Source organism: Sturnira hondurensis, unplaced genomic scaffold, assembly GCF_014824575.4.
Source record: "Sturnira hondurensis isolate 20B ecotype Veracruz unplaced genomic scaffold, ASM1482457v3 Scaffold0014384, whole genome shotgun sequence".
Lineage (NCBI taxonomy): Eukaryota > Metazoa > Chordata > Mammalia > Chiroptera > Phyllostomidae > Sturnira > Sturnira hondurensis.
Window position 1 is genome coordinate 27379666 of NW_028087015.1, and position 24339 is coordinate 27404004.

The 24339-nt window shown below is 40.1% G+C and overlaps 1 protein-coding gene across 2 annotated transcripts in view; it reads left to right on the forward strand.

The window, feature by feature from the left end:
• SRGAP1 (SLIT-ROBO Rho GTPase activating protein 1) overlaps positions 1-24339 on the forward strand; it is a 267456-nt gene that overhangs the window by 95916 nt on the left and 147201 nt on the right. For both annotated transcript variants that reach the window (XM_037063067.1, XM_037063068.1), the window contains exon 2: positions 22754-22949. In XM_037063067.1, coding sequence (XP_036918962.1) covers positions 22754-22949 — 196 coding nt within the window. The remainder of the gene's footprint in view (positions 1-22753; positions 22950-24339) is intronic.

The window sequence follows — 24339 nt, forward strand, 5'->3', positions numbered from 1 at the left end:
CCAGAGACCGCCCCCCACAGCAAAGAGAGTGCAGTCTCGCTGGTGGAGGGGATGCAGAACAGTCTCTGAGTACCTGTCTGAAGGTTTTTGAGCCTGCCTTTCTTTCTAGTCCCAAATTTATGCCAGGGTAGTATAGGGGCTGAGTTTTCCTAAAATGTCACTAAAATGGCTCAAAACATGCTTGGCAGGGTAAGGCACGTGGCAGGTAAAACACCCTGGCACTTAGCGCTGTCATTAGAGCCCTTGGATTCCTTCTCAGAAACTGTGAAGAGCCCAAGAGGGTTACGCTGCCACCTTCCCTCTGTGCAGACGTGGTCAGCTGTCACCACGGGCATCTCTGCTCACTCCCCATCACTCCCCTTTCACTCCCCAGAAGGCTTAGGAATTAGTGCCTTCCTCACTAGAAGGCTGCGTCCCACGCTTGCTCTTAATGATAAAATAGTCATTAAAGCATTGCAGGCTGGTTTGCACCATGCCCATTAACTATGACTGATCGTCCTTTTTGAGTGACTTGACTATGAGCAACTTCACTGAGTGCTTAATAAGGTGAAGTAGAGTCCAGAGGATATCATTTTTAAAATACTGTTTATGGACAGTGAAGATCAGCATTTAATTTGCTGCCCTTTGATAAGTGGGGTTTGCACATAGGAGGCTGATTGGCCAAATTGCGTTACTTGGGTCTCCTGTATTGCAGTTTGTTGACCTGCTTTCTGTAGGTGTTACCTTTTTAAAAACACAGCTATGAATTTGAATCCAGTTCTAAAAAATCACATACAATACCTTACTATAGATAGGCCTTGTCAATGAAATGCTGATTTTCTTTTTTATATATGTATTTTATTGATGATACCATTACAGTTGTCCTATTTAACCCCTTCATTCCCCTCCACCCTGCACACCCCCTCCCCCCCAATTCCTCCCCCTTTAGTTTATGTCCATGTGTCTCAAGTTCTTTAGATTCTATATTTCCCATACTATTCTTGCCCTCCCCCCTATTTTCTACCTACCGTCTAGGCTACTGATTCTCTGTACCTTCTCCCCACTTCTCCCACTCCCCTGTTGCTAACCCTCCATGTGATCTCCATTTCTATGGTTCTACTCCTGATCTAGCTGTCTTCTTAGTTTGCTTTTATTTTAGGTATGGTTGTTAATAATTGTGAGTTTGCTGTTTTTTTACTGTATATGTTTTTTATCTTCTTTTTCTTAGATAAGTCCCTTTAACATTTCATATAATATGGGCTTGGTGATGATGAACTCCTTGAATTTGACCTTATCTGAGAAGCACTTTATCTGCCCTTCCATTCTAAATGAAAGCTCTGCTGGATAGAGCAATCTTGGATGTAGGTCTTTGGATTTCATGACTTGGAATACTTCTTTCCAGTCCATTCTTGCCTGTAAGGTCTCTTTTGAGAAATCAGCTGACAGTCTGATGGGTACTCCTTTGTAGGTGACTGTCCCCTTATCCCTTGTTGCTTCTAGGATTCTCTCCTTCATTTTCATCTTGGCTAATGTAATTATGATGTGCCTTAGTGTGTTCCTCCTTGCGTCCACCTTCTTTGGGACTCTCTGAGCTTCCTGGAGTTCCTGGAAGTCTATTTCCTTTGCCAGATTTGGGGAAGTTCTCCTTTAGTATTTGTTCAAATGTCTTCCACTTGTTGCTCTTCCTCTTCCCCTTCTGGTACCCCTATAATTCAGATGTTGGAACATTTAAAGATGTCCTGGAGGTTCCTAAGCCTCTCCTCATTTTTTTTGAATTCTTATTTCTTCATTTTTTTCTATTTGATCATTTTTTTCTTCCTTCTGGTCCACTCCCTTGATTTGAGTCCCAGTTTCCTTTCCGTCACTATTGTTTTCCTGTGCATTTCCCTTCATTTCAATTAGTTTAGCCTTCATATGTTCCTCTAATTTGTGACTAAAATCAACCAGTTCTGTGAGCATCCTGATAAACAGTGTTTTGAACTGTGCATCTGATGGGTTGGCTATCTCTTGGTCGCTTAGAAGTATTGGCTCTGGGGCTTTGAGCTGTTCTTCTTGAGCCATAATGTTTTGGTCTGTTCTCGCCTGTTACGTATGAGGGGCAGAGCCTTAGGTGTTCATCAGGGCAGGGTGACCCAGTTGCTGGGTTGTGATGCTGTATGTAGGGGGCGGGGTCAGAGAGGGGCAATGGCATTTGTTTGTTCTGCTCTCTCTCAGGTTTCAGTCCCCTCTGCTGCTTCCCGCAAGCAAACCGTGCACCCTCCCAGACTCTGTGGGTCTCTCCAACAAATTCTCTGTGAGCCTTGGAGCTTCTCCCGGCACCTCGACCCCAAAAGTTTTTACAATCTGCACTTTTAGGCTTTAATTCCCATCGCTGGGGACCTGGGTTGTGCTGTTTGTCTCACTGTTCAGTCCTTTGCCTGGTTTATCTGTGCGCGAATGTGTGACTGCGATCAGCCAGCCACCTTGTGCCCTCACTGGGTCTGCCTGTTGCCACCCCCCACCTGGGATCTGCCAACCGCCGCCCGTGTGCCTGGGTCAGTCCAGCCACTTCTTCATGCCCAACCCCACTCCACCAGCCGCTGACTCCACCCCTCTTATCAGTCTGACTGAATGGTTCGTTGTTGTCGGACTTCTGTTCAATTCAATTTTCTGTGTTTTGTTTGCATTTTTGTTACTAAAACTTTGTTGTCTTTAAACTTGGTTGTGTGAGGAGGCACAGTGTTTCCACCTACACTTCCATCTTGGCCCGAAGTGAAATGCTGATTTTCAATAATTCCGTGTATTTAAGCTCCGATTTCCCCTCCCCTGCCTCCTCTTTCCCTATGTGTCAGGTTCATGGTGCATCTGTCTGTTTAGGAAGTTGGTCATTTATCTGAAACATGCTTTGAAGGTGGGTAGTTGCTGTGTTGGTTTAGGTGAAGTGTCTTGCCCCAAGAGGACAACAGAAATAAATGTTACATTGTAGGTAGACCCTCTTCAATTATAAGACATTTGTCCATTACAAAACTGGATATTTTTTCATTACCAGAAAATGGGGATTACTTTGCCACTTAGTCAAAACGTGACCCTAGCAAATCCAAAATGTAATGTGAAGCAGTCTGTTTACCTTCATCTTTGTCAAAATACCTAATGCCATCTATCCTAACCCTGTGGCTGCTTCCAGAACAGTTTGTACTGCACTTTTCCAGAGAACTATGTTTCTGAAATTATGGTTGGGAAAATAAGTTGTTATTACCAACTTCTAATATATATATATATTCCTTCAGTATTGATGCCAGGATAATTGATAAAGCTTGCTGTGAATTTTGTTATGTTTCTTAAAACAGCAGGGAAGCCCGATGAGTCATTTAAAGCTGGGACAAAAACTAAGGAAATTCAATTCTGTTGGCATTTATCCTGAAGACTTAAATCCATGTCATTAGATTGCCCATAGTTATTTTATGAGAATTTACTGATGTCTTTCTTTCCAGATTTGAAAATTCCTGTTTGTGTGTGTGTGTGTTTAACTGGTTAGTATGTTTTTCTGATTGATTCATCCAAACAAGGCTTTCAGTTAATAATAATTACCTTTATTGATTACCTATACTGTACTGGACATAAAATGGGGTATTATTTAACCCTAATAGCAACCCAATCATGTGCATGATTGTCTCTCCTTTAAAGATGAAGAACCTGGGGTACAGAGAGTCACGTAGGTTCTGCAAGTCACAAAACTAGTATACGGCAAAGGCAGTATTTGAACTCAAATCTGTGAAATATCAAAGCCCACCTACACAGGCTTAATCATTGTTATACTCAGAGGAATCCACCAGGTTTATCCTTAGGTTTTGAAATGTGAAAGCCCTTTGCACTACATCTTTGAAAACCTCCAAAGCCCTGATGAACATGCCTTAGCATTAGGCTAAAATGATGGAAACAGAACAAACCCGTCTGGCAACCAGAGTGGCTCTCTTGCCTTCTTAAACAATGTATGCATCTGCGTCTTTGAAGAGATGATGAAAGTTATCCATAGTGGGATCATGCATGATGGATCAGCTTTTTTATAGCACCTCATATTGTCAAGAATGCCCTCATGACTTGGTTCATTAGTGGAATTGATTTAATCTGATAGGGAAATGACAAAAATAATCTGAATCACCAACTGGTATTCTGAGAGGTAAGCATGCAAGTTCTCACTCACCTTGTCCTTCCCACTGACATCCCCTGAGGCCAAGGCTCTGTGCCTCCTTAATTCTTCTTATCCTCATTCTTTCTTCTCCTTGCCCACCACCACTAGTTGGCTTTAGGCTTCTGCTTCTTTCACCTCTACTCTTCCCTTCCAGTCATTCTGCTACCACAGTGACCATTTTCATGTCATTTCCTGATGGAAGCCCTTCTGTGGTTCTCCCTTTTGCTCTCCTAGCCTCTTTATTTCCTATCGCACACAATGACCTGTGGTAGGTTGAATAATGGTCCCCTAAAGATACTCGCATCCCCAGAACCTGTAAATGTTATCCTAGATGAGAAAAGGAACTTTGCAGATATGATTAAGTTAAGGATCTTGGAATGGCGAGGTTATCCTGGGTATCAGAAAGAGTTCTTTTAAGAACAAGGGTTCTTCCAAGAGGGAAGCAGGGAGGTCAGCTGGAGAGAAGATGGATGTGAAAACAGAAACAGAGATTGGAGTGTGCTTCTAGTTCAGGGCCAAAGTATGTTGTCAGGCTGTTGAATCTCTGAACAAGCAGGGAATGGATTCTCCCCAGAGCCTCCAGAAAGGACTAGCCCTCCTGACCCTTTGACGTTAGCCCCTAAACATTCTTTTGGACTTGTGCCCTCCAGAACTGGAATGCAACATATTTGTGTTGTCCTGGGCTGAATTTATAGTAATTTCTTACAGCAGCCATGGGAAACTAATACAAACCTGCTCTGAATCATTGACTTTTCTTTTCCACTACACTTGTGCTGTCCAATATGGTAGCTATTTAAGTTTAACTTTAAAATTAGATACAAAAATATAAAGTTTCAGTTCATCAGTCATACCACATTTTAAGTGCTTGATAACCACGTGGGGACAGTGGCTACTCTGTTGGACGGCACTGCTTAGGACAAGGATTGTGCGTATGTACCTAGATTTGACTCTTTTCATCCTCACCCCCAACTCTGTTCTTCACTGCAGAGGGCCTTGGGCAGATCTGCAGCTGAGTCTGGGCAAGCCCGTGAAGCAGGCTCAGGCTGTACGGACAGGGAAGTTAGAGCATACTCTGTATGTGGGGCCGGATCAGCAAGAAAGCATTGCTGTGGTCCCTAGGACTCCTTAGTAGCTGAGGGGCACCATTTCCTCTGGTCTAAGGTGTCCTATTGCACCTGTCACAGGGCATAGTAATGGATGGTAGATGTATAGTATTGCTGAATAAACAAACTTACTGAGAACCCACTAATGCTCTGCTTTGTGTGCGTACCGGGATTTCGAAATGAATAAAACAATTTCCCTGTGCTCGTGCTGCCTACATTCTGGGGGGAAATGGCTAATTTAGTCAAATAAATAAATATATACTCTGGTCAGGGAATGATAAGTGATGTGAAGAAAGATAACTTTAGTAACTGGATACACTGGTGGGGATTGAGGCGAGTCATTGTAGTTTGGATTGGTAATTAGATGAAATATTTCGGGGAAGGTGAAACCTAGAATAGACCTCAGTGAAGTGCGACAGGGAGGGGCAGAAACAGGAAAGGGGGAAACGAATTGATGTGGGGTTGTTTGAATCACGGTCATTCAGATCCTACATCCTCCAGTAGAACACTTCCCACGTTCCCTCCCACTGCTTCGCCGTGTATGCTCGTGCTGGGAGTCCACGCCCACCGAAATTTTATTTTTTGGTTGATCATTATTATTCAGGTAGTGAAAATTGTGTGTGTCTGTGTGTGTGTCTACACACACACACAGACACACACATTTGCAAACTGAGCTGTTACTTAACTTCTGATTGAAGAAAACATTTACACTAAACACTATGTAACTCTTTAAGAGTGCAGAATCACCAGCCTGTTGTAACTTTCTTACTGGGGCAAACAGGGGGGCAGGGAAAACAGGGATAGTTTTGATTGAGTATCTTTTCCTTGCTCTGTGCTTAGTGTAGCAGAAGAAGGGTACAAGTTTCAGTAAGGAGAGAGTTTTATTAAGTGAAAGAAAACAGGTGGTGGTACTAAAACCCGGTTTCGTACCCCTCCAGGTGAGGAGGTTATGGGTGAGTCATCTGTTCCTTTTATAGTGAGTAGTGAGCTTGGCAACTGCCTTCCTTTTAGCCTTTGGCTCTCAGAGTGATTAGGAAGAGATGTTAGGTTAATTTTGAAGGAAGTTTCATATTTTAGTATTCATAACTACTTCCTCATAGCTATTAAACCTTCCTTTTAATTATTTCTGTACTTAGTCCCCACGAATTATTTTTTATTCTGAGCTTTTGGGTTGGTTGGCTTTGTCCAGTCTCTTACTCTGTGTGCACTTGCTCAAACTTTTGGAAGTTTACTATTTAATTTGAAAAGTATTTTGGTGACTTCTTTGCAGAGGATGAGGGATGTCCCATTTACTTACCTATATATAAATCAATTAACATGAGTCAGATTGTTGGCATTTATACATTTTTGTTGATCTAGTACATGAGTTCTTATTTCAATTCAAGGAGACCTTTTTTTTAAAAGATTTTAATTAAGTATGAATGGGGTAATCTTGAGAATTTGAACATTTTTTTAAAGATTTTATTTATTTATCTTTAGAGGGGAAAGGAAGGAAAGAACTATCAATGTACAGTTGCCTCTTGTGAGTCCCCTGCTGGGAACTGGCCTGCAACCCAGGCATGTGCCCTGACTGGGAATTGAACCACGATTGTGTGGTTCACAGGCCCACGCTCAATCCACTGAGCTACGCCAGCCAGGGCTCAAGGAGACCTTTTTAAGGATTGGAATTGCCTGATGCGAGTGCAGCCTGCTCTTAGGAGAGAGAGAGTGAATTCCGGAGAGGCATGTGCTTGGCCAATTTGATCACCAGAGGGGATTAAATGATTTGCAAGGTTTGTTGTAAATTTCAGATTCCGCAATTCTTCTGTTTCTCTAACATGTGTCCAAAGAGTAGAGATACAGAAAGTCAATTGGAATCACTGCCCTGTAGAGCCCCTTTGATAGCCACGATGGCTGATGGGATTTGTACCAGCACTGGGGGCAGAAGTGCTTTTTCTCTGATTTCTTGAGACAGTGTGAACAGTCCTCACCTTGAGAAATGGTTCCAGTGAAATTGGACTTCAGATCGCCTTCCAGACCTAGTGTGAGTCCCAGGGGAGAATGGTGAGGAAAAGAAACTGTTCTAGTATTTTCAATTCTGAGAACGCCAGATGAGAAGTTTAGAATAAGTCAAGCCGTTGGCATCGGGATTACAAATAAATTCACTTAAAAGTCAGAAAATAATATCACTCACTGAATATGTCACCCTAAGTGACTTTGATTGGATTTCCACACACCATTTACATTGCTGCCTCATTCATGAGATTTCCCCAAACTATTATTGATCTTGATTTTGTTTCACTCATGTTATATTTATGACAACTGAAGAACATATTAATTTTGTCCAATAAACTTAGAATTTCTGTATGTCAGAGACTGCAAAATGGTAGTTAAAAGACAAAAATCTAGCCTGAACATGGGTTTTATGTGGTCTGTTCAGTGTTTTGTCTTAATTAGTTTCTGATATTTAAAATTTTGGACATTTTACCCCCAAATCCAGATTTCTAGCCTCTCTATTAAAAAAAAATCAATTTGGACCCAATTGCCCTATGATCTGGAGCTGGTGGCTAAAAAGTATTGACTGAAGTAGAGTCATTATTGTCCCTTGTTATTTTATTCCCTGACTGCCTCATTCATTGATGGGATTTGTGTGGCCCAAGAGCATTTGAATTTGCTCTCTATATAATGCTCACGTGTAGGTCTTAAGACTATAAGTAGCTATTATGGGAACCTCAGGAGGAGACTATTGAATGATATAAAGTGTTTCATTGGATATGAGCAGAGTGTTCTGCCTTTGGGATGATCCCAGCCAGCCAACCCTGGAACCAGAGAGAAGAAAGCTTGTATCCTCTGCTTCATCACTGTTGGCATTCAGGAGACCCCTAGTCCAGGAGACAGGCCTGAAGTGCCCTGCAGACTGTCGCTTGCCCACGCTCAGGGTTACTTGGCACCTGGGCCGGAGAAAGAGCCCGTGGAGTGGCAGAAGGCTCAGTGGCATCCATTCAGCAGCTTTCTGCACGCCCGCAGCCAAGAGAACGTCAGCTGTGCCTGCAAGTAGTGTGGGCACTCGCCAGAAACATCTAAACTTCAAAGGAAAAAAATGTTTTACTGTGGGTCTATGTGGAAGGGTTTTGGTCCTACTGAATTGGGCTAATTTTTTCAGAAAAGGAAGATCATGCAAAAATTTTGAGGGGACCATACCTGTTTTTAACCACTTTCCCACTCTACTCCCGAGGTGCCGAGATAATTAAAATGCTCCAGGAGCTGCAAAACCTAACTGTGAAAATAGAGGGAATACAAAGAATTTCTACTGTTTGCTCTCAGAGCTGCACAGAATTTCACAGCTCAGGGTGCTATGAAAGAAGAAAGTGGATGCTTCTTATGGCAAGTTCCATGAATAGTGACGTTACACATTTAGGACGAATTTTGATTTGACCTAGGTGGGGATGTGGGGGATCTTATAACTGAACAACCTACACTCTGGTTATAATGAAAAAAAGAAACCGTTCTTTATGTTGTCCTTGAAATTTTATTTTCTTGCTGGCCCAAGATCGAAGTTTGATGTCTGGTCTTTGTTAAAAAGCAAAATGTAGTCTTCAAAAACCAAAAGGCTGAAGAAGACAAGTATGGGGAGACCAGAGCGCTCTCAGAACCCCTCCTGTGCCCAGATCTGATTCAGTAACTTCTGACGACCTTCATCACTTACTCTGCATTTGTTTTCTTTTCCTCAACTGCCCACTTTTCTCACACATGCCTCCTTTTTCCCTGTCTTATTCTTTTGCTTTCCTTGATTCGTGTCATTGTCTCCTCATTAAGCTGTATTTCCCTTATTCCTGCCCCCACCTTCCCTCTTTCCCACAGTCTCTCAGTCCATCACTTCTATTTCTACCTTTTTAATGCTTCTGCCTCTTACCCAAGACACAACAATTTAATAGAGGGGGTACATAGTGTGGGCAGAGAGCTTGGGGAAAAGGGATTCCATTAAAAGCCAATGTTTAGATCGTGGATGCATAACTGGGGAGCTAAGTGGTACCGGGATGTGTAGGGAGGAGGATTTGTGTTTCCTAAAAAGGCACTAGAGCTGTTTGTGCATCTGATCATGTTTAAAAACAAGTTTCTTCCAGGTAAGAGCAGCTGTGTGAAGGGTGGGTGTGGCAGAGGCAGTAAAGCTAATACTGCATTTGAGGTCCTATAGAGTTTATGATGAGATACAGATTAGAAAATGCTGGCATTTTTACCTTAGTATTTTTATTGTATTTTTCCCATTACCATTTATCCCCCTTATTCCCTGTCAACTCCCCCCATCCCCACCCTGCAATCACTGCACTGTTGTCCCCAGTCCTTCTTTTTTGCTCAATCCTCTTACCCTCAACCCTCCCACCCAGAACTTTCGGCCTCTTCTTTGCGTATTTTTGAACTGCTTTGTTGTAAAGATTAAAAGATACAATATCTTTTAAGAAGTGTGCCTTTTCAAAGTAAATTGAAAGGTGAATGGACCAAAATAAATAAGAGTGGAAGAAGACAGATGTTTCTAAATAATTTGTAACTTTAACCTACTTTAAAAGTTAAATCTAATTATAGTGAAATAAAGGGTCGTTCTGGTCTTCCATTCCATGTCCTCGGCAGTCTGTTGAGTATAGCTGACTCTGTCCTCTTATCTAAATTAGCATAAAACAGTTTTTAAAATCTGTTGTCAAAACTTGGCAGGAAATGTCATTTCCTGGTAATGTCATCAATTAGAACATAGGTCTACAGCCATCTTTTCAGTGAATAATATGCTTTTGTTTTTAGCTTGTTAAATAAATTGAAGCATTCCATGTAATAAGTGAATAGAGGGCCAAATAAAGATAGTATCCCTTACAGAATGTTTGATTTTTAGTTTTCTAATAATTGTCCCAGCCCCTGCTTAACTTATCAGACTGTAGAACGTAACAAAGTGTCATCCCTGTAATGGCCCTGAACTCCCACTCACACCCCTGGGCCTTTGCACACACCACTCCTTTTGCCCATAATATTTTCCCATACCCACCTCCAACTTGGCATAGCTCACGTGTCACTTCAGAGCCTTCCCTGATTTACTTGGGTAGAATTTGTTACTCCTTCTTATGTGTTGTTCTCTCAGTACTTTCCTCATGCTCCATTTTAGGTTTTATGAATCACATTATAAATGATGATCATTATAAAAGTGATAGTTACTTGCTTTCATGTCCCTAGACCAGGAGCTAATGTGGTAGATCCTGAGGGCAAAACGCAATACAGTTATCTCTGTCTCTCATGAGTCCATTACCTGCAAGATTCTCAGTATTTGTCAGATGAATAGCGTAAGCGTTTCGATCCTCACTGTTCACTTGCTGAGTGAACATTGTTGAATACACTCTGAATTTTTTCTCAGATTATGTGGGTGAAAGTTGGATATAGAACTGGAAGTACTTCTATTACAGAGTCTGGCTCACATCTGAGGATAAAATAGAATACAGGGGTGGACAAAAAATAGTTTTACAGTTGTTCATATGAAAAAAAATACAATAATAATAATAAATAATAACACAATAGTAAACTGTGTTTCACGTACTCACAACTATAAACCTGCTTTTGCCCTGCCTCTACGTTATTGTTAATATGGGGTTGCCAGAAAGTTCGTGCGATTTTTTTCTGTAAAATATAAGATACATTTTTTTATTTTTACCATTAATTGATTGATTTGGATATTTTGAGTATGTTGGCTATCTCCCACATGGTATAACATTGATTATTCTCAGTTAATGTCTCAATTTGATCACTGTCAACTTCACCTGGTCTACCGGACCGTGGAGCACCGTCCAGCACAAAATCTCCAGCACGAAACTTCATAAACCACTTTTGACCTGTTCAATCAGTCACAGCATCTTTTCCATACACTGCACAAATCTTTTTTCTTGCCTTTCAGTTGCATTTTTCAACTTTCTTGAAATAATAAAGCATAATATGCCAAGAAATGTTGTATATTTTCTTCCATCTTCAATATTAAAGTGGTTTCACAAAAAATCACCAATTCTGATAGGTTTGTTTTAGCATGCAGATATGACAGATGTCACAATACAATCTAAAAACAATATTTTGAATGAAGCAAAAGACAGCTAAGCACTACAAGAGTCATCTTACAGGAAAAAAACAAATAGGCTTTTTGACCAATCCAATACATTAGTGTTCTATGAAATTGGACATTTTTTGTAGAGATAAAGTAATAAAGAAGAAATTAATATTTCTGGCTTTTAAACAAAGCCAGCTGATATTTGGTATTTGCTTAGGCCTGAAAAATGTTATAATACAGATATATATTCACTGCATCTGTATATATATAAATAGACTATATATATTTACCATATATAAATTGATTATAAAAATAATATATATACAGCTGATTTTAAAACTGCCATCTCTTTAAGGATTTTTAAATTGATTTTAGAGAGGGGAAGAGAAAGAGAAAGAGACATTGACTTGTTGTTTTTTAATATATATTTTATTGATCATACCATTACTGTTGTTCTATGCCCCCCCTTCATTCCCCTCCACCCGCACACTCCCTCTCCCACCATTCTCCCCCCCTTGGTTTATAACCACGTGTCTCAATTTCTTTAGATTCTATATTTCCCCCACTATTCTCGCCCTCCCCCGTCTATTTTCTACCTACCATCTATGCTATTTTCTGTGCCTTCTCACCCCTTCTCCCCCTCCCACCCCCCTGTTTCTAACCCTCCATGTGTTCTTCATTTCTATGGTTCCACTCCTGATCTAGCTGTCCTCTTGGTTTGCTTTTGTTTTAGGTGTGGTTGTTAATAACTGTGTGTTTGCTGTCCTTTCACTGTTAATATTTTTCATCTTCTTTTTCTTATATAAGTCCCTTTAGCATTTCATATAATAAGGGCTTGGTGATGATGAACTCCTTTAACTTGACTTTATCTGAGAAGCACTTTATCTGTCCTTCCATTCTAAATGAAAGCTTTGCTGGATAGAGCAATCTTGGATGTAGGTCTTTGGATTTCATGACTTGGAATACTTCTTTCCAGTCCCTTCTTGTCTGTAAAGTCTCTTTTGAGAAATCCGCTGACAGTCTGATGGGTACTCCTTTGTAGGTGACTGTCCCCTTATCCCTTGCTGCTTCTAGGATTCTCTCCTTCATTTTGGTCTTGGCTAATGTAATTATGATGTGCCTTGGTGTGTTCCTTCTTGGGTCCAACTTCTTTGGCACTCTCTGAGCTTCCTGGATTTCCTGGAAGTCTATTTCCTTTGCCAGACTGGGGAAGTTCTCCTTTATTATTTGTTCAAATACGTTTTCCACTCGTGGCTGTTTCTTTCCCCCTTCTGGTACCCCTATAATCCGGATGTTGGAACGTTTAAAGATGTCCTGGAGGTTCCTAAGCCTCTCCTCATTTTTTTGAATTCTCATTTCTTCATTCCTTTCTGGTGGGATGTTTTGTTCTTCCTTCTGGTCCATTCCATTGATTTGAGTCCCAGTTTCCTTTCCATCACTATTGGTTTCCTGTGCATCTCCCTTCGTTTCAATTAGTTTAGCCTTCATATGTTCCTCTAATTTGTGACTGTGTTCCTCTAATTTGTGGCTATAATCTACCAGTTCTGTGAGCATCCTGATAAACAGCGTCTTGAATTGTACTTCTGAGAGGCTGGCAATTTCTCGGTCGCTTAGAGTTATTGGCTCTGGGACTTTGAGTTCTTCTTGCACCATCTTTTGGGCTGTTCGTGCCTATTCCATAGCAGGATCAGAGCCCTAAAGTGTTCACTAGAACAGGGCAACTAAGTCGCTGGGTTGTGACGTTGTATGTGGGGGCGGGGTCAAAGAGGGACAATGGCTTCCCGTCTGCCGCCTGCCACCATGTCCCCAGCGCCACAGCCACCACCGTCACCAGGCCCACGTGTTTCGTTCCACTGCACTTCTGTGTGCCACCGCTGTCAGCCCTCTACCACTGGGTCCGTCCCCTTGGGGCCTGTGTGGTCTGTCTCACTGTGCGCGAATGTGCGACCTTGGTCAGTCTGCCCCACACCCCGACTGGTTCCGGGCTGCCTGCGCGCCTAGGTCAGGGGATCTGTCCTGCCCCACCCAGCTCTACTGCTGGCTCCGCCTCTCTTACCGTCCCCGTTGAACGGTTCTTAGTTGTTGGCCTTCCATATAATTCCGTTTTCTGGTCTTTGGGTGTGTGCTAGTTCTCCAAACCTTTGTTGTGTTCAAACTTGGTTGTGGGAGAAGGCAGTGTTTCCACCTATGCCTCCATCTTGGCGGAAGTCCCTTCTGATTTGTTGTTCTACTTATTTATACATTCATTGGTTGATTCTTGCATGTATCCTGGCCAGGATTGAACCCACAACCTTGGTGTATCAGGATGACACTCTAAGCAACTGAGCTATTCAACCTGGATGAGAGTTTGTAGCCTAAAGCTTGGAAGATATGTATTCTGTGGTCCAGACTGTGGCTTTCAGGTGTGCAGTGAGTGCTAACTAGACTGCTTCCTGTTTCCCTTCTATCCACTCTTGAACCCAAGTTTTAGTTCAATTGGAGCTGGAGGTTATTTGATCTCTCATTTATTGAGCTGTAGTTAAATCATAATAAGATATAAAGTTGCCAAAGTCTGTAATAGAAGTCTAAAGAAAATTAAGTGATATAATGGGTGTTTCCTTGTTGCTTTCTTAGATGAAGCTCTCTTATAGTAAGAAGTAGACATAAAATATACCTGTGTTTGAGAAATATTTAAAACATGATATTCATTGCACTTAGCTGGAGTTCTTTCCCACTGGTAGAAACATTTTGGGAAAACCGTGTTGGGCTGGGTGCCAGAAGGTCCACGTGGAACAAAGAGTGAAAAGGTGGTGATGGGGCAGTGGTGCTGATAGGCTGCAGGAAGAGGGGAGAGGAAAGCCATGTTATGAATTAGCAAAATTTGGGTCCCAAGTCCATGTGTGCATAAGGAAGCATGTTGATAAGTCACTGTCTTTACCGAAGCACACATTTCCCAGGGAGAGTTATTGAATATTACATGCTGTGTGAAAACTGAGACATGATTTTTGTTTTCAAGGCAGTAATTTGTAATCTATATAGTTCTAGCCATTACCATAATTATAACATGATAGTAATAGTACAATGCTAATTTTTAAAACAAAAGCAATTGACCTAGATACAGTTACCCTTAAAGCCACAGCATCATGACATTCTGGAAATACTGGGGAATTGGCATTGCCACTTACCTACTTTTTTTTTTTAATATTTGAATCCTTTTTTAGGGGAGAGGAATGTTTTTTGCCTTTCTTAATTTAAAAGGTAGAAAAAGTAATCATTGCTTTTCTAAATGATGCTAGACACTTGGTACTTCAACTTTTATTTGGCACATTAGTAGTCATAAGTTTACAGCATCTCGCTACATTCTAACAAATTGCTAGAAGGGTAGGCCTGGATCACTTGGCTTGCTTTCTGTAATTACACTTTTTATAATTGTTGAGCATTTTAATTTTGTATCATGGACTTTGGAGTCAGATAAACCTAAGTAGGAACTCCAGCTTTAGTACGTAATCATATGACTTTGGACAAAATGCTTAACTTCTCTGTGCTTGAATTTCCTCATCTATGTAATGGAGACACAGTGTAATCAGATTACTGTAAGAATTAAATGAGCTAACCTATATCAAGTACTTATCTCAGGATCTGAAACCTAGCAGCGACTCTATAAATATTCTCGGGTTCAAAGTAAGTGGTAAATTGCTTGGGAGGTTAAACTGTATTGTAGTAGACACTCTGAAATTGTAATTACTGCAATAAAGGAAATAGCCTTTATTTGAAAAGAACTTCAATTTGCAGTTAATTCAGTACAAAAGATTTAAACTAGTTCCAGAGTTTTTCATTCTTGAAACTTATTTGGAGGAAATGATGTGCAAGATTTTATGTTTAATCCATGAGACTTCATGTCGAATTAGATCAGGAAAGAAAGTCCACATTTAGAGAACAGCTTGAACCCTTGTCAGCAACACAGCCATTCTAAAGTATGAATCTTTGTACTCTGTACAGATCAATGGTTTCCACACACTGTCTTTTCTCTTTCAGTAAAAATCAATCTACTAATAGGGTCTTAAATGTCCTTGCTTAATTATGGGGAAGTTAATGAAATCCCACCTCTTGTGCATTCTAAACAAAAGCACTAGAGTGAATCATTCAGACCTGTACTTTCTGAAACTGGCCTTTCCTACAGTGTGGTTAAACTGCAATAATTGATCACCTTAATTTATTATCTTTTATCCTGGCTAGCATTCATCTGAAAAAAAAAGTGCAAATTTGTTTTTCACACTTTACCTAAAAATGTTATCTGGGCCAAAATACAATATTTGCCTTTCAAAAGCTTTGAAAACTAATGTTTTTGTAGTAAGCTTTATTCTAAAAATAATACTAAGGTTAACATCATTTCAAATCAAGGTATTGTAATGAAAACTTAGATAGAAAAATGGATACAGCCTCTTTAAGTGTCAGAAATGTGAAACTGACTTTACTTTCACTTCCAAAACAATGAGGATTAACTGTGCTGAGATTACAGCTTCTTACCTTGTTTTACAGACTCTAAATGATTTTGTCATAAATAACTCCACTCCGTACAAATGGGCTGATCATCTCTAGAGTTGTAGGATGAGGCCATGATTTTGAACATAGAATGAAAACCATCTGATTTCATATGTCTGTGTCATTTACTTTGCGAAAGTGATCGGTAATCATAAATTCAAAAGTAGAAAGACTTTAGGGACTTACATTTTTCATGAGGCACTACCTGGAAGTTGCATTATGTTCAGCCACCCCAAACTTCCTTCCCCAGAACCTAACTCTTTTGGGCCAGAGTATCAAAAATATCATTTTTAGTTTAAGGAGCTGTATTTTCATTTTCCAGATATGCATAGTCCTCCAAATCCTACATATCTTTTAAAGGCAGTGCAGGGCCACCCGCCTGTAAAGCTCTTACTGACGGTGACCCCAGTTGGCCTGTGCCCTTTCCTTTTCTGAAAGTCCTCTAGCTTGTGTAGCTGATACCATCAAACGTAGAACTCTTCTTTTTCTATGACATATTCTATGATAATTGGCTAATACAGTGCTTTACATAACAGGAAAGTGTTTTCATATCTCATCCTTTTGAAGCCTCCCACTGCCTTTGGAAGCAGAACACGGCAGGTATGACTAGTGACGTTTTGCAGTTTGGAAACGTGAGTTCCACAAAGATAGTTACTCCTCCAAGGTCACACTTCTAACTGAAACAGGTGTCCTGGTACTTTGTTCCATCCCGCATTTGCTTTGGGCATAAGTCTTGTCTTCTGCTCAAGCCTGCTAACTCTTCAAATACCTTTTCTGATGCGAAGTCCGCATTTCAGATTCCACTTAGGAGACACTGAGATACCAGTTCACTCACGTCCTAGAGGAGCAATATCCTATAGGTGAGCCACATTCTAACTTTAGACTTTTTTCGGTGGTCATTAAAAAAAAAGTACAAAGAAACAGATGAACAGGTGAAATTAATTTCAATAAGATCTTTTATAAAACTCAGTATGGCTAAAAATTCCAATTCCAATATTAATTGACCATGGTACTCCCCCTACAACTCATAACTCCATGCTCCTTGACATTTGTGCATGAATACCCTGAAGGTCGCTAGCTCGCTCTGTTTCCATTGCCTGTCTCCTCTCTGAGGATGGGACTCCTTACAGTCTGTTGTTTTCAGCCACTCGGAAGGAGTCCGGCACGAGGAAATATTCAGTAAATATTTTTTAAATGAAAGCCTACTGGTACTAGTAATAATAACATCTCCATCTGTTTCCTAGTGATTTTCAGATTACAGCATGCTTTTCATTTATATCTCTCATTTAACGCTCACCAGTCCTCCTGAGTTTACAAGATGAAACTTTGGGAGGTTAAGTGATTTTCCGTATGTCACATGACTCGTAATAGGTGGCACTGTGACTCCAACCTGGGTCCATCCTGATACTGCCAAATTTTTGTGCACAGTGGAACAGAGGCCTACGTCTGGGGTTCAGATTTCTAGAGAAATGAAGACAATACCGTTTCTTATTCACTCCATTCACTGAAGAAAAGTCAGAGCTCACTTTTATAAACTTTTATTTTTGCTCCAAATTTCTAGCTTACGGAACATATTTCACAAAAATTTGTGCCTGGTGTTCAGCTACTTGGTGGCTGTAAGATTGTATGTATTTTCATAGGAGCAAAGAGCATGTGAACAATTGATGGAACCAGTTAGAGTACCATTGGGCCTTTCTCTTGAAGACATTCCAGTGGTTCTCATCTCTCTGTTGAGAAAACGTCTTATATCCTTTGGGTAAAGGTACTGATACATCCAAACAGAATGTGGACTTTTTTGATACCATACGGAACATCTGCCCAAACAGACTATGAGATAATTGAGATGATTTGCAATGCTTTAAAATGTTTTGGTTTTATTTGCTAATCATGAGTATCATATCTAATTTATCAACTTTATGTTCTAGTCCTGGGCATTCAGTAACATATTAGAGAAACAGTCCAGTCTGGATGCAGTCTTTCCATGGAAGATGCCTCATTCTGTGGCCTCACATAAACTTATTTTAAGAGTTAGGATTACCCTTTACTGGAGCAATAATGAGAAATGCCTTCATTTCTTCCTTTCCTGGGTAATTCCATTTTGTTTGGTAAGTATTAGTCAGTAGATTTTTATAGTATAGAGAAAATAGTTTTTTTTTGTTTTGTTTTGTTTTTTTACAATTGAAAGTTTGAAAGCACACGTTTTGTGTATTATTATGCTGGGTTATTAATGTTAATTCATTCTCTGGTAGAATAGAAATGAAATAATAGTAATTTTTTAAAGTAAAATTTAGCCCTGCTAAAAAGGCCATTATTGTTATTTAGTAGACTGCCTCCAACACCATTCTATTTCATATTATTTAATTTTTTTCCTCTTTTAGATGGAAGTTTCTATTCCAGATATAAATTGCTTATTAATACATGATTTACAAATATTTTCTCCCATTCTACGGGTTGCATTTCACTTTCTTGGTGGTTGTAGCTGTAGATCTTATAACTAATCTTTCAGGGCATTCTGTTTTCCAAGCTTATCCATGGTCTGCATCAGCTCCCCTTTCCATGGCTTCCTGGTGCATTCCTTTATCATGGCACAGAGCTCAGTGCATTGGTGTTATCAAATTAGGATTCGCCTTCTCTGCTAAAGGAAGCTGTGTCTTACCAAGTTTTGTAACTCCAGTTCCTAAGACTCTGCCTAATACAAATAAGAGCAGAACAATGGCTGGGTGAGCTAAATTAATAAGAAACTTGAGTGTGAAGAAATGATGCAAGTCAGTACTAATCCAGGAGAGCTAATAGAAAGGGCCCTGAAAGAGTTTCCTTGATGAATCTGCGAGAGGGAAGGAAACAGTAATTCCTTCTACAGCAGTAGGCTCACGATTTTTCTGGAATTCACCCCCAGGGTGACATTTTCATCTGTCCTAGCCCTAACATCTCTGTGGTGCTGGGGCCAACAGCGGTGCTGCACTGTGGGGCCCCCTGTGGTCCCATCATGAGGATTGATAGTGTGGGGCCCAGGGTACCTCAGGCTGCTCTTATATGTCCTGAGCAGTGGACCCAAATTCATATGAACAAGCATTGGTTTCACTCATTTATTTAAAAACCTTTTAAATTTTTCAGTGGTGTATTAGGTTGGCTCAAATCCAGTAAGGCCATGTTAATAAAGCCGTGCCGTGTGTACGGGGAGACGACCTACTATATTGCATTGCCTTGCAGCTCTGATGTGACGTGCGGAACCCAGAGTTTGTCTCTTCCCGATGACACATGTCTTATGGTAGTACTTTAATGTTGATTTTTTTTCTTATGATCTTTTTTTAATGATCTTTTCCTCGTTTCTCCTAAACTGTTCTAAATTAAAGATGTAATCAGATGGATTCTCTTTCTCCAGATTTTGGAGCATGCTTTGTTTTCCCTCCGCAATAGTCTAGGTTCTGTCCCTCCACATTTTCACTATTGCAAATGCTGCCAGTGTATTATTTTGGTTAGAAAATTATAGATGCCATGAACTAACAGTTACTCCCTGTAAAAGGAGGATTGGGTTTTATCTGTTTAAATAAAGTCTTCCTTCTCAGGACCCCTAGTTCTTGGTTGCGAACCCTGATGGAAGTGAGCAAGAGACTATCGAATAAGACTGAAGGAGGAAGCCATTTAATTTTTGTGTAATTTTGATGAGATTTGTACTCTCAGAGATTTTTTAAAACATATTTTATTGATTATGCTATGACAGTTATCCCAATTTTTCCTGTTTTACCCCCCTTCTCCTGGTACCCCCATTTCTTCTGGCAATCTTCTCCCTTTGTTCATGTCCATGGTCATGCATATACATTCTTTGGCTTCTCCATTTCGTATGTTGTTCTTAATGTTCTCCTGTCTATTTTGTACCTACCAATTTATACTTTTTAATCCTTGTACCTTTTCCCTCACTCTCCCTCTTCCCCCACCCAGCTAATAACCTTCCAGATGATCTCCATATCTATGATTTTGTTCCTGTTCTGCTTGTTTGCCTAGTTTGTTTTTTAGATTCAGTTGTTAATAGTTGTGAATTTGTTGCATTTTAATGTTCATAGTTTTGACCTTCTTTTTCTTATATAGTTCTCTGTAACATTTCTTATAACAACGGCTTCATGATGATGAACTCCTTTAGCTTTAACTTGGCCTGGAAGCACTTTGTCCGCCCTTCCATTCTAAATGATAGCTTTGCTGGGTAGAGCAATATAGGTTCTTGCTTTTCATCACTTTGAACATTCTTACCTATCCCTTGCCTGCAGAGTTTCTTCTGAGAAGTCAGCTGACAGTCTTATGGGAACTTTGTGGTAGGTAACTCTCTGCTTTTCTCTTTCTACTTTTAAGATTTCCTCTTTATTTTTCACCTTTGGCATTTTAATTATGATGTGTCTTGGTTTGTTCCTCTTTGGGTCCAACTTGTTTGGGACTCTCTGTGCTTCCTGGATTTGTATGTCTATTTCATTCACCAAATTAGGGAAGTTTTCTTTCATTATTTTTTAAATAAGTTTTCAATTTCTTGTTCTTCCTCTTCTTCTTCTGGCATCCCCTATAATTCAGATATTGATACATTTAGAGATGTCCCAGAGGCTCCTTATTCTATCCTCATTTTTTAAAATTCTTTTTTCTTCTTGCTGTTCTGATTGAATGCTTTTTTCTTCCTTATGTTCCAAATCGTTGATTTCATTCTCACCTTCATCCCCTCTGTTGTTGGTTCCCTGTAGATTTTGTTTTTTTATTTCATGCATATTTACCTGTACCTCCATCTTGACCAGAAGTCCCACTCTTCTTTCTTATTCAGCACTAAGGCAGTTTAAACAACATATACGCACACCAGAGAAAACTAGTTGACAGCCTAAGCTGACTGATTTATTTTCTATTAGCACAACAAGATGTGCTAAAATTACTAAATCTTGAAAGGCTTACTGGGATTCCTGAATGAGAAATACTCCCACCCTTGATTTTTTTTTCTTTGAAACAAAAATAGTGCTTTATTCATGGGTGACAGAATTTGGCAGACATGATTATAATAATGTTGTATTGAAAAACACTTACTTTGATCAACTAAAAACCAGATGCTGTTCATGGTAGTTAAAAGCCTGTAATAATGTCCTCACTCATGTGTTTACCATACTTCTATGAGATTTTTAATAGGATCCCCCAAACTAAAAGTGGAGAAAGTGAGAGAGGACACTTGAATACTCTCCTATCTTCTGCCAGTGATCCCCTGAAATAGTTTTGCTTGGAACATAACCTTAGTGAGGGCAGAGACCTTGTTTTATAGTTATTGTAAATCATCTTTGTCCGTATACAAACCTGGCCCACTACAGGTGTTCAAACCATGTTCTATGGATGGAAGGCGGGCAGAAGTGTTTTATTAATCTGCCCTGGTTGGTGTGGCTCAGTGGACTGAGTGCCAGCCTGCAAATCAAGGGGTTGCTGGTTCGATTCCCAGTCGGGTTACATGCCTGGATTGTAGGCCAGGTCCCCAGAAGGGGGCATGCAGGAGGCAGCCACACGTTGATGTTTCTCTCCCTTTCTTTCTTCCTCACTTCCCCTCTCAAATAGATAGATAGATAGATATCTTTGGGTGGGAAAAGACATGTTTTATTAATCTGACCAACAGATGTGGTTCAGCGGTCATGGGGGTGGAATTCACCATTTACTAGCTTAAGTCCATAGGTAATATTATTTAATCTCTTTAAACCTCAGTTTCTTATTTGTAAAATGGGGATATACTAATACTTAATTTCAATAAGGTGTAGAATAGTATTTGATTATTAGTAGGGATTATTAAATTCAGCAAAATTCCTGACTGCCTATTCAGAACTTGACCACCATGCTGTTAAGTAAGCTTGATTAAACATGGGCAAGTGTATGCATATATTTATATAATCAGCTCAGTTGTTTTTATTGCAAAATAACAGAAATTGTGGAGATGTCATTTGGATACTGATTTCTGGTAACTCCACTGAATTAGATTCAGCCCTTAGTTTTAGGAATTATGTACTGGAAAAAATGAAATAAAGAGGTTTTTCCGATACGAATATTCTTGTCTTTGGAGGTTAGCCCTGGATCTCAGAACAAAAACAAATCAGTAGTCATTAGTTACTGTATCTCATTTTCCAAAACACATGTTTCATTGTTACAGTCTTTTACAGATAGTTTTACATGATAATTTCTGCTTTTGTTTTTTTTTTACCAAATCACAAAATTACTAACCTTTGTATTCCTGATGTATTAAAATTGTTAAAAGATTCATTTTAGAACTATGTGTCAATAGGCTGTTAGTTTGAACAATGAGTAATGGTGAAGAGCCCTTGATGAACACAATAGTAAAGTGGAATCTGAGGATTGCCCCATTATGAATGGATTTTTGGATGTAGGAAGGAATTATTTTTAGGCACAGAATCCCTACAAACCCTGAAGCTATGTGTTTTACAAACTAGAAATTTATGCACTAAATAAAAATTACCAGATGTCAGTGTCCATATGTGCCAACTGGCAGATATGTGGTGGTTCAGAGTGTGGAAGAAATGATGCTCACTTCTTTGCCACTCAGATGCAAAAGGGGTAGTTGAGGTAAAATGCTGTTGAAAAAATTGCAGTGTACTCAGCTACCCAGAGATGTCACATGTTACGAATTGTTATCTGAAAGGCTTTAATTTTTTCCCTCATGACTCCATGCATGTTTGTGGCATTGCAAATGTAACCCATGTTTCTGTTCTAATTTATTACATTCTTTCCAGAGGCTTGTCTCATTCTCTTAAAGTGTCAGCAGACACCTTATTTAGAGAGCCAACCCAGACACAGCAGTCTCATAAAGGTCCAATACAGAGCTAGAGTATAGTAGGACTCATGGCTGTGCTCTTGCACATACCAGCACACCTCAGTAGCTTTCGTGAAATCATCCAATGGATTCTCTTCTCTCCTTAGAAATTCGAGCCCAACTGGTAGAACAACAAAAATGCCTGGAGCAGCAAACGGAGATGCGAGTTCAGCTCCTGCAGGACCTGCAAGATTTCTTCCGGAAGAAAGCCGAAATTGAGACGGAATATTCTCGGAACCTAGAGAAGTTAGCAGAAAGGTTCATGGCGAAAACAAGAAGCACTAAGGATCATCAGCAGTACAAGTAAGAGAGAACTGACTCAGAGTCACCTGCCCAAGGCGATAGCCTCCTTTTTCACTACCTTTCTTTGGTTTTAGAACTTTCCATTTTTGTCTCATAAGTTATTGATTGGCATGTCCCCATAGATGAGAGCAACCATCTCCATTTATGAGCATCAGTTTATCACATTTTAAGTTAATAGTATTCTCTTCACACTTTTCTCTTTCCAATAAACACATATTTGTGAGTAACTTTATATTCAAGGAGATTATAAAGTTTATATTCTTTATAAAGTTTTTCACATTTAAAATTTTTTTATTTAATGAATTTTAGAGAGAGAAGAAGGGGGAGAGAGAGAAATATCAATTTGTTCCACTTATTTAGGGATTCGTCAGTTGCTTCTTGCATGTGCCCTGAGCGGAGATGAAACCTATCGCCTTGGTGTGTCAGGTCAGCGCTCCAACTGAGCTGCCTGGCCAGTGCAGAAAACTTCTCGATTACAGAAAACTACCACAGTTGGTATCTACCACAGGTATATGTTTGGATGGGCAAATTTTAAATAGTCAGTTTTTCAAGCAGAGACCTCAGGATTTCTGCAGTGATTTCATATGAAAAAAAGCAGTAAGAGTTGCTTGAGTTTAGTACCCTCCCGCCCATCATGTTTATGGTCGTGCAGCTGAGACTGACTTAAACAAGGGTCTTTGGTAAAATGCTTGGGATGGAATGTAATGAAACCTTATATTAACTGTACTTCATTTGTTTAAAAAAATACCTACACAGTTTTCTGCTAATGAGATTTATAATAAATTCTAGAGGCAAAAAGAGATAAGTGTGCAGACAAGTCCAATAACATACACAGGTGCTTCGACAGGGGTGAGTACAGCGTGTCATGGGCCGACCTGACAGAGAGCCCGCCCACAGTGAAGGTGGGAAGGGAAGGTCAAGGACAGGTCCTGGGAGACGTAAGATTTCTCCAGGTCATGGGGGCCTGTAGATCATACTCAACAGTTTGGATTCCATCCTGAGGGCATGAGAAGCCTTTGGGGAGTTTTAAGTAACAGGATCAACAGTTCAGACCTGCATTTTAAAATGATGACGAAGACCTGAGTAGGGTTGTGCACTGCGAGGCACTATCATCAAGAGAGGGAGTCCACTCGGGCCCGTGCAGTAGTAATGGGGCTCCAGCACTGCAGGCAGGAAGAGACTCGTTTAGGAGATGTTGGAAAGGCAGCACAGGTGTCCATTTCTGCAGATGCAGTGGACTGGGTAATTGGAAAACCACTTCTGCTGCAAAACTCCAGGAAATTCCCGTTGAAATATCGGAGACACTCTTTTAAATATATAACCGAACTCATAGGAAAGTAAGGGAAATTTCCAAGAATGAGAAAAGGAAGAGGGAACTGAAAACCCAACT